Here is an 11,400-nt window from a genome sequence, read left to right on the forward strand (position 1 = left end):
GAAAAATGTGGTGGGGATAAGATAAAGGTTAGTCTAGAATTTTAGAAGGAATGTTGTATGGAAATAGGCTATCAAATTCAGGAAAAAAATCAATTCAAAAGGCGGAAAAGTACATTCTGATATATTTAGAGGTATTGATAACATTTTCCAGTTGGCATTTAGAATTGGAGAGATATGGGAATTGATTAATGATATTTTTATCTTGTGGGAGAACATTGGCATTAAAAACCAGAAGGTCAAAAAGTCTAAAACATTGATATGTAGCAGCAGTAAACCAGGTCCTGAACTGAAGTTGCTTCCAGAAGATGTGACTATCACACATTGGAGAGCATTGCAGGGAGTGAAGGATGAAAAACTTGTCAAAAAAATATTATCTCGTGTCAAGCCAGGGGAATTATCATTCGACGAAATGTGTGAAGAATTTCAAAAGTAAGTTTGTTGAATTATTTTTACTTATTTCTAGATTATAATTTTCTTTTAAATATAACATATTGTTGTTGGTAGTATTTGTTATACATATCATTATATTAACTTTTTCTACTTTATCTATTCAATCATAAGGTTTACATGAAAATACAAGAACAAATGGTTAAATTGTTGAATGAATATAGTTGGGATGATGTTGTATGCAACTACCCAGATTCAAGTTCTACAGCAACACTAAAATATTTCTATTTTGCATTTAAAAAAGGAATGTTGATTTATACATTCATTTTTATTCATTTGTATACTTATTTTATTTTATAACTTATACATATATTTGTTTATTTTTTTAAAGATGAAGAAGGATGCAAATGGAGCACCAGATAGTTTCATAAGCTTTATTAAAAAAATTAAGACCAAAAGATTGAGAAAGCAACGTCTTAGTAATGTTGAACTTGATCCAACTCTTACTCATTTCATTTGGAATGGACTTGGCACTATTCAATATCAAATAATATAAGGTGATTGTAAAGACATTGTTAAACTCATACCTAAAGTGGATTATTCCATAGTTATTGCAAATATTCCCCATGGTTTCAATATCCCAAACATTGACTATGATAGTGACCCTTATACTTATCAAGATCTTAGTAAAGTGGTTGCGGGATTTGTAGAAGTCACATCATCACCATTATGGAGATTTGTGACATTTCATTCAGACACACAATTGGCAATGTTATTGACAAGCTTCAAGGGGAAAGCAAACTCAAGGATGCAACTTACATGGTAAGACGTTGAAATTGTATGTTTGATTAATGTTAAAAAATTCATTTATGTACAAGTTAATTGAACTTTTACTATTTCATGTTACAGGCAAAAGTAAAATCTTATTAACCATGAAGATCAACCAATTATAAGTGATTTTGAGTTCATCCATGTTTAAAGTTGGACAAAATATGATAGCTATAAGTCTATGCTTCTTAATCGGGTAGATGGAAAGAGTCATAGCCAAGTATTGGTTTATGATGTTGTTGTAAAAAAACTAACATATGAAGATAAATAAGCAAAAGGAGAGATAGTTAACATTTATAAAAAACCACAGTCATTGATTAACTATCTTATAGACTTATGTTCAAATGAAGGAGATTGGGTTTTGGATTTATTCTCGGGCTTAGGTAAGTTTTATTATATAAAATTGAATTTAAATATCTTCTTTCTTAATTTATATGCGATTATACTGATTCACTTCATTATTTATTTGTACTTGATAATTAGATACAACACTAGCGTTGCCTACAAAAAAGAAGAAATTTCATTGCCATTGAAAAAGACCCAGTACTATGCAAATTTATTCAGCAAAGAATTAATGCTCTCCAATCTCTTCCAGATGCAATGCAAGAAATTGGGTTGAGGAAAGGGGATTTTAATGAATAAGGCATGGCAAAAAAGGCAAAGGAACCTCAACCACCATTAGATGGGATGATTGGAAAGGGATACATTGGGAGATTCACAGACATCAAAGATCTATCAGAAGAGGAAAATAAGCAAACAGAAGTAGCAAATATTGTGGAAGAAGACAATGATAAAACCCTAGAAGATGAAGAGTTTGGATTACGTGATATTATTTATTAAATTAAAGTTATGCTTGGAAATGAAGCTCATTTTTTGTAACTATTAATTAGTTATACTTGTAATGTTTTGACTTTGACATTTTATGAGAAGAGTAAGTATTCAGTTAATGTTGTTATATGTTCAATATTTGTATTATGTGATTTTCGCTTTAATTTTTATTTGAATCACTATTTTTTGAAAAAAATTGTGATTATTATTATTTTTTGACATGAAATTCAAAAAAAAAAACTATTATTTAACCATTTTTTTAATTTTTTCCTATAAAAATTGTTATTTTGACATGTCATTTCTAGCAAAAAATATCAAATGTGTAATTTTTTGTTATATTTATGTTCAAAATGTGTATTTTTATGTCAATTGTTAAAAATTATTGTTTTTTTAGAGACAATTATTTGATGTGCATTGAAAAATTAATTAATGATATATAAATATGTAGAATATCGAAACTTTAAAATATCGATCTTTTTCTTTAACTATGCAAAAAAACAAAGATCTCACTACAATTTTTTTTTAAAGAAAAACAAAAAAATATGAAGAAGAAGACTACTTAAAAAATTGTTAAATTTAGAAAATAATTATTCACATTTAATACATTAGAAAATTTAAAGTCAAAAAATAATTCTTCTAAAAAAACGGTTTGATGCAGCAACAACACATTTTAAAACCAGCATACAAATCACTAACATTCTAAAAAATAATTTAATAAAAAAATTTGAAGTGTAAAAAACTATGCTAAAATTATATATATATGTTGTCTGAATCAACACTTTTCAAAATCGGTTGATTTTTTTGCTACCTCAAAAAAACAAGTAACTGTATCAATTCTCGTTTCAAAGTTTATGTTATTATTGATATATCTTTGGTTATTTGCTGGTTATAAGCATGTTTTATGACAATCTTGATAAATGGCTCTCATCATGTTTTGGTTAGTAGAAGAAATATTAATGAATGAATGACCTAATAGATAACAATGCAGCTATTGGGAGGAGACATCAGTCCTCCTTGACGATTCTCAGATAAGTATGAGATCCCTATGTTCAGATCCGTTGTTATGACTTGTAGATAACATCTTTATGATATGTTTTACGGAATGCCTATAATGGCTAGTAAGGGTTAGGTCAAGTCCTTGTTCAAGTGTTTGCATTAGTAGCCTTATATCATTGTTATTTATCAATTCTTGGAGTTCCATGAAGTTTTAGGCAGAGGCCTGAGTCCTAGCCTTGAAAAAGTGGCTCAAAATTCGAGGTCGCTGGCACAAAACTACCTGAAGAGGCCACAGTCGCATGTATGCCTTGTTGTGGGAGTGACTAGAGGGTCTCAGTTGAATGGAGGGCTTATCATGGGAGCGACTGTAGGTCTTATTCAACAAAGCATCAAGTTGACTCAGGGGTTGGGCACCTGGAAGGGTTGGTTGTCTCTTGAAGGTTTTGTAGCTCCCGAGGAAGGTAAGATTGGTCTTGTCTCGTTGGTTCCACTTTCTTAACTATTCGTCACATGTTTACCCTAGTTGGCTGGTTAGTTTGGGTAAACGCAGGAGGAGGGTGTTATAGAGTGGTATCAAAGCATGGTTCACCCCTTGGATTGGATGGGTGGAATGTGTTTGTCACACATACATGTGCGGTTATATGTTCAATATTTGTATTATGTGATTTTCGCGTTAATTTTTATTTGAATCATTATTTTTTGAAAAAAATTTGTGATTATTATTATTATTATTATTTTAACTGAAACGGTTGTGATTTTTATTTATTGCAAAATGGATGGTGGGTCTTTGCCGTAGCGACCCCTATTACATGGTTGTTTTCCTTTTTTGCAGCCTTTCAGCTGTTACAATTTCACATTTTTTGGAAGAATCTTTCCCCATTTGCAGTTAAGCTCCCTTTCCTGAGTGTGCATCCAATGTTCGCCATCCGATCTGCTTCGCTGTTGGAGTTTCTGAGTATGTGGTAGAACTTGTATGAGTTGAAGTCTTGTAATACTCTCTTCAATCTGTCCATTATTTTATTGAGACCAATGTTGTTGAAGAGTTCCCCTTTGATTAAATTTTTAATTATGATTTCTGAGTCACCAAAAACTTGGAGATCTTTGATGCCTTTCTCCCTTGCGATAAGACAAGCTTTGAGTAACCCAAGGATCTCAGCTTGATTGTTAGTTTTCAGGCCAAGTCCCCATGCAAATGAGTCTCTTTCTGTCCCATCCGTGGAGTAGATGACCCCACCAGCACCGGCTACTCCGGGGTTCCCTTTGGAAGCCCCGTCAAAGAATATGGAAGTTAATTTTTGGGTCCTCCACCATTTCTGGAATATGTCATCTGGTTCTCTTATTTGCCAATCTGATTTAGCTTTCAGGGGAGGCAGAAGATACTTTCGGGGGTGAGGTTCTAGGGCCAACCATCTCTTTTCTTCCAGCGTGAGCAGAGGATCATCTTTGTGGTATTGTTGTTGGGTCGTTTCCAATAGGAGAGACTTTGCTTTTGCTGCAACTTGAAGCGGGGAGTGTTGTATGTCTTTGAATATCTGCTGGTTACGTGCCAGCCAAAGCTGCCAGCAAACGTATTTTGGTATCGCTATCCATACCTTGCGCCAAAAGGACTTGGGAGGGATACGCTGAGGGTAGCGGGCATTCCATGTGGCTATGAAGTCCAGGACAGAAATCTGAGATGGAATAGAGATCTGAAAATCTTGCAGGATGAGTCCCCACACCTCCTTGGCGAAGAGGCATTCCAGAAATAGGTGCTGGGCAGTTTCAAGGTTTCTTTTGCATAGATCGCATCTATGTGGCCCTTCGATCTTCCTCTTTACAAGATTATCTCTTGTTAACAATTTGTTATGCGCTAAAGTCCAGAAGAAAAAATTTATTTTTGGAAGTGCCAACGGCTCCCAAAACTGCTTCCAAAACGTGGGCGGATGATTACTGTTCTTCGAACCTTGAAGCGCTCTATAGCCTTTAGCTGAAGTGTAGTTACCTGTCCGCCCCCATCCCCAACTTTCTCTTGCAGTTCTGTTGATTGGCGTGGCCTCTTCGAGGAGCTCCTCCAGATAGTTTTGTTGGCCAGATAAATGCGCAGGGGCTCCGTGGAAGTTCCAGCCTGCCCATTCATCGCGTCTGTCCCAGTTTGACAAGTCATAAACGTTGTTTATGTCTGCTCTTTCTAACCATTCCCTGAGCTCTACGATTTCCTCATTCTCAGCTAATGGTTCACACCCCATTATGCGATCTTTCCACAGGTGAGTGCGCTTGCCATTTCCAGGGATTCTGTACAAATGTTGCTTGAAAAAATTGTTGCTTTTGCAACAGAGTCTCCAGACCTGTGTACATGGAATTGTGCTGTCTAATTGCATTGTCCTGAGAGCGGCATTATCTGTGTATTTTGACCGCAGAGTGATGCTGACGGGGTGAGAAGGGTCATGGACCATTTTCCACAGAAGCTTGCCTCCCAATGCTGTGTTGACGAGGGAAGGGTCGCGAATTTGCAGTCCGCCCTCAGCGATCGGTCTCTTGACCAGATCCCAGTTTACAAGATGATTTTTTTTTTTCGTTTCCTTTCCCTCCTTGCCATAAGAAGTCCCTGAGGAGTGAAGAGGTCTGTTCCATTACATGTTTAGGAGCCAAGAGGAAAGTTGCTTGATAAATAGGAAGAGCTGACAGCTGGGATTTGATAAGAATGGTTTTTCCACCTTTTGTTAACCAGTGACCTCCCAAAGCTTTGATTTTAGATTTGATTTTACTGATGATGTCAGTCCAGAGTGACCTCTTGTTCGTGCCTGAGATTATTGGAAGTCCAAGATACCTGAACCTGTCCCATTGGGCATGCCCTTTGAATCCTAAGATCTTCGCGATGTTATTGATCTCTTGCTGATCTGTATTCCAGCTGAAGATTTCACTTTTGTTCTCATTGACTAGAGCACCAGATACCCTGCAATAACTTCTCAAGACATTATCAAAGGCTTTCGCTATTATGGAGGAAGATCCTCCCAGGAATAGGGAGTCATCTGCAAAGAGAGCATGATTCAAGGGGGCTGATCCATGGGAAGGTTTGAGACCGGGAAGAGAGCCAACATTTTTTTCAGATGATAGTTTTCTGCTAAGGGAGTCCGCCAAGAGGATGTACAGAAAGAGAGAGAGGGGGCATCCCTGCCGGATGCCTCTCCGAGCTTGGAAAAAATTGGTTGGCTGACCGTTGATAAGAGGAGCGATCCACGGGGAATCAATACATGCTTTTATGAGCTGAATAAATTGCTGAGAGAAGCCAAAAGACTGCAGCACTTTGCAAAGGAACAAACGATTAACTCTATCAAATGCGTTTGCCATATCAAGTTTGATCAACATACCTTTCTCCCCACGTTGTTTGCTTGTATGGATGGTCTCCTGTACCTGTATGACATTGTCCAAAATGTTTCTGCCTTCCACAAATCCTCCTTGAGAGCTGGAGATCAATCTTTTGAGCAGAGGCTTGATTCGATTGGCTAAGATCTTGGCTATAATTTTGTAAGAAGCGTTGCACAACGAAATAGGCCTAAATCTTGCAAAAGATTCTGGGTTGGTTTCTTTGGGGATTAGGGCTAAGTAGGTGGATTTGGTTCCTCCTCCTATCTTAGCTTTTTTCATGAAGCCTCTTATCATTTTAAGGAGATCCATTTTTATAACTTCCCAGCAAGATTTATAAAAATGGATTGTGAATCCATCTGGCCCAGGGGCCTTGTCAGCTTCCATGGACCAGATTACATTGATGACCTCCTCCTCTGAAATGGGTCTGCAGAGAGCTATGTTATCTTCAGCATTGACAAGGAGAGGGATTTTGGTGAGGAAGTCGGCAGTTTCCTCATCGCTGCCTTGGGTTCCATCATTGAATAAGTTCCGGAAATGATTTTCAGCAGCATCTTTGACCTGATTGAATCCTTTGCAAACTTGGCCCTCCGTAGTTTTGATTTCAGCTATATAGTTCCGGGACAGCCTGGCTCTGTATTGTCGATGGAAGAAGGAGGTATTCTGGTCCCCAGCCTTTAACCAAAGACTTCTGGATTTTAGCCTCCAATGTTCTTCTTCAGCTCGAAAGGATTGGTATGTGGATCGCTGTGCTTTAACTTCCTTGTCCAGTAGTTCTGCTGTGATGACAGTATTTTCCATATTTATCTGCAGAGAGTGCAGCGTCTGGACTGCCTCCTTTCTTTGATTGGTTGGAGTGGGAACCGGCTTTTTGATCCACTCCTTCAGTGCTAGTTTTGTGGTCTTCAGCTTTTGTTCCCATATATAGCTGGTGGATCCTGTGAAGGGTTTAGCTCAGGCAGCTTTCACAGTTTCCATGAATCCCTCTTTTTCGAACCAAAGCGGGCTGAAACGGAAGGGGATGGGCCCCAGGTCTTCTTCATCTTCCAGCAGGAGCTGAATTGGCTTATGGTCTGAGGTTAATTTAGGCAGAATTTTTGTAATGATGACTTTTGTTCATCATGAGGTTGCTTTGGACTAGGAATCTGTCCAAGCGAGCAGCAATATGTTCCGACCCAGCTCGGTTATTTGACCAAATGTACCTCCCGCGTATTGGGTTGAAGTCAAGCAGGTCCCAGTTCTGGAAGAGCACCTCCACAAATGCCAGCATGGGATCTCTGTTACCTGAACCGCCCCTTTTCTCTTTTGGATTTAGCACTATGTTAAGGTCTCCTGCTAAGATAATATTACTTGGGGAGTGTTGCTGTAGAAAAATTGAAAGAGAGTTCCAGCAATCTCTTTTCTCAGAATAGCTAACAGGAACATACATATTGAAAAGAGAGATGTTCAACTTACTGGCTTTGTGCTTGAGGTCTGTATAGATCCAGTGTTGGGTTTCTTTAGAGTCTTGAAGCTGGAAAGTGTTGTCTGACCAAAGAGTAGCCAGGCCTCCAGAGGTGCCCCTGGCACTGATGGCCTTGCCTGTATGTTTATTCCACTTTGCCTTACTGATGTCTAGAAGGGCTTGCCCTTCATGCTTGGTCTCTTGGAGCATGAGGATTTCTGAGGGTTCTGTTTTGAGAAGATCCTTGACTGCTTCTAGTTTAGAAGGGTTCCACAGTCCTCTACAGTTCCAAGAGACAAACTTCATTATTTACTGAGAGGGGGATTGGGACCTCCCTTGGAAGGCCTTGGTCTGGTATTTCGTCTGATGGACATTTCTATTGTGGCTTGACTTCCTTGTGTTTTGAATCTCTCTGCCTCTTCTTCTCTTATTTCTTTTTGGGATTTCCTTCCAACTTTTCTAAAGGGGCGCTCATAGGTTTCATCCTCCGATGAAGCTGAGTTTTCTATGGCTTTTTTCTTTGCAACTTCTGTATATGAAGGATTGGATGGGCTGCCTTGGGTACCTTCAACCTGAATTGCTATTTCTCCATCGTTGCTTGGAGGGGTGCTTTCTTCCTGCGCTCGATTTTCCTGCTCTGGGGCTACAGGGTCAATCTGAGTGCTTGCTGTCCCTTTTGTTTTTGCTTCACCTTCCTGAGTGGGCTTAGAGCTGCTTGGGATTCCTGTTGTGTTTCCTTTTCCGGAGCCTTTTTTTGGAAGAGTTGTTTTCTGAACTAGGGTCCATTGATCCCCATTTTGTTTGTCTGGTTGCTCTTCTGCCCTTTTCTTGCAGTGCTTGGCGAAATGTCCATGCCCATGACAGTGTCTACATTTGAAAGGTAACTGTTCGTAGTCCAGCTCCTGGATATGCGTCCATCCGGCGACAGTGAGCTTGATTGCTTCCGGTAACCCCTCCTCTAGATCGACTTCAACACATATGCGAGCACAAGAGTACTGATCTTTTCTTGCAGCTTTGTCTATATATTTACCCAGCGCGTTTCCGATATTCTCTAGGGATTTTTGGTTCCAGCAGTGGAGCGGCAGGTGGGGAAGTCTCACCCAGACCGGAACAGCTGATGGGATGTCTTGGGAGGGGTCGAAATCTGGGGACCATTTGTTCAAATACAATCCCTGCGGTCCAATAAAATATGGACCATTTCTGAAAATTAAGCTTCTGTCTTCTATGCTTTCAAAAACAAAGACAAAGAATCCTTTACCTACAAAGTAGCTTTTGCCTCCTTCTTTGACTAGGGGGTTCCAGTTTCTTTGGGTCCAGTCTTCCACTGATTTGGGGGAGGGCCAGAGGCCCGTGAACTGCCCAATGAGGCCTCTCTTTGCCAGGTTTAGAGCTGCCTTGCACGTCTCTTCTTCAGGAAGGGCCACTGAAGGGATATTTTCCATTTTCTTGATGAGCTTCTGTTGAGTCGCCGATGGTGCTCGTTTCGAGGCTGCTTCGACCATTGCTTTAAAGGCTATCACCTCTGGAGGTGGGTTGGAGAGGCCCCCTGAAAGATCCATGGTGAGGGCGCCTCAGAGCTGTGCGCGGGGGCGCAACAGCCACGAGGGCACGTGGAGGAACACCCAACAGCCAAGAGATGGGGAATACGCTGCCCTTCTGCGCAGCCAAAGGGCTGGGACGGCCTGCGGCTTCAGTGCGGGCGAGCCAGAGACGGCTAGGGCTCCTGCAGCGCAGCTCGAAAAACTATAACAAAATGGTGATTATTATTATTTTTTGACATTAAAAAAAAAAGAAAACAAAACAAAAAAAAAACAAAACAAAACAATTATTTAACCATTTTTTAAAATTTTTTTCCTATAAAATTTGTTATTTTGACATGTCATTTCTAGCAAAAAATATTCAAAATGTGTAATTTTTTGTTATATTTATGTTCAAAATGTGTATATCTATGTCAATTGTTAAAAAATATTGTTTTTTTTAGAGACAATTATTTCATGTGCATTGAAAAATTAATTAATGATATATAAATATGTAGAATATCGAAAATTTAAAATATCGACCTTTTTCTTTAACTATGCAAAAAAAAAAGATCTCACTACAAAAAAAAAATGAAAAAGAAGACTACTTAAAAAATTGTTAAATTTAGAAAATAATTATTCACATTTAATACATTAGAAAATTTAAAGTCAAAAAATAATTCTTCTAAAAAAAGGGCTTGATGCAGCATCAACACTTTTTAAAATCAGCCTACAAATCACTAACATTCTAAAATATAATTTACATAAAAAATTTGAAATGTCAAAAACTATGCTAAAATATATATATATATATATATATATATATATATATATATATATATATATATATATATGTTTGTTTTCGTAATCAACACTTTTCAAAATCGGTGGATTTTTTTGCTACCTCAAAAAAACGAGTAACTGTACCAATTCTTGTTTCAAAGTTTACGTTATTATTGATATATCTTTGGTTATTTGCTGGTTATAAGCATGTTTTATGACAATCTTGATGAATGGCTCTCATCATGTTTTGGTTAGTAGAAGAAATATTAATGAATGAATGACCTAATAGATAACAATGCAGCTATTGGGAGGAGATATCAATCCTCCTTGACAATTCTCAGATAAGTATGAGATCCCTATGTTCAGATCCGTTGTTATGACCTGTAGATAACATCTTTATGATATGTTTTACGAAATGCCTATAATGGCTAGTAAGGATTAGGTCAAGCCCTTGTTCAAGTGTTTGCATTAGTAGCCTTATATCATTGTTATTTATCAATTCTTGGAGTTCCATGAAGTTCTAGGCAGAGGCCTGAGTCCTAGCCCTGAAAAAGTGGCTCAGAATCCGAGGTCGCTGGCACAAAACTGCCTAAAAGAGGCCACGGTCGCATGTATGCCTTGTTGTGGGAGCGACTAGAGGGTCTCAGTCGCATGGAGGGCTTATCATGGGAGCGAATGCGAGTCTTATTCAACAAAACATCAAGTTGTCTCAGGGGTTGGGCACCTGGAAGGGTTGGTTGTCTCTTAAAGGTTCTGTAGCTCTCGAGGAAGGTAAGATTGGTCTTGTCTCGTCAGTTCGAATTTCTTAACTCTTCATCACATGTTTATCCTAGTTGGTCAGTTAGCTTGGGCAAATGCGGGAGGAGGGTGTTACAGAGTGGTATCAAAGCATGGTTCACCCCTTAGATTGGATGGGCGGAATGTGTATGTCACACATACATGTGCGGTTTTATGTTTAATATTTGTTTATGTGATTTTCGCTTTAATTTTTATCTGAATCATTATTTTTTCAAAAAATTGTGATTATTATTATTTTTTGACATGAAATCCATAAAAAAAATATTATTTAACCATTTTTAAAATTTTTTTTCCTATACAATTTGTTATTTTGACATGTTATTTTTAGCAAAAAATGATCAATATGTGTGATTTTTTGTTATATTTATGTTCAAAATGTGTATATCGATGTCAATTGCTAAAAATTATTGTTTTTTAGAGACAATTATTTTATGTGCATTGAAAAATTAATTAATGATATATAAATATTTAGAATAT

At 37.9% G+C, this 11,400-nt stretch overlaps 1 protein-coding gene across 1 annotated transcript; it reads right to left on the bottom strand.

Annotated features, from left to right (window-relative positions):
- Positions 1-3,890: 3,890 nt before the first annotated feature.
- Positions 3,891-7,182, bottom strand: LOC149177737 (uncharacterized). The gene is made up of 2 exons (XM_089421866.1): positions 5,846-7,182; positions 3,891-5,310 (listed from the first exon to the last, which is right to left on the bottom strand). The coding sequence occupies exons 1-2, from the start codon at positions 7,180-7,182 to the stop codon at positions 3,891-3,893; spliced, it is 2,757 nt and encodes a 918-aa protein (XP_089277992.1).
- Between the last annotated feature and the right edge of the window lie 4,218 nt (positions 7,183-11,400).

The sequence above is a fragment of the Pinus tabuliformis genome, chromosome 4_1, assembly GCF_031772625.1.
Source record: "Pinus tabuliformis cultivar Carrire ecotype Pingquan chromosome 4_1, CPIR1, whole genome shotgun sequence".
Taxonomy (NCBI): Eukaryota; Viridiplantae; Streptophyta; class Pinopsida; order Pinales; family Pinaceae; genus Pinus; species Pinus tabuliformis.

Bases quoted from the DNA above. Each gene is read 5' to 3' on its own strand.
- LOC149177737 (XM_089421866.1), bottom strand. From the start codon at position 7,182: ATGGAAAATACTGTCATCACAGCAGAACTACTGGACAAGGAAGTTAAA. The intron at 5,311-5,845 runs GTATCTTGGACT...ACATTTGTACAG, and splicing joins GCCCAATGGGACAGGTTCAG to AATCCCTGGAAATGGCAAGC.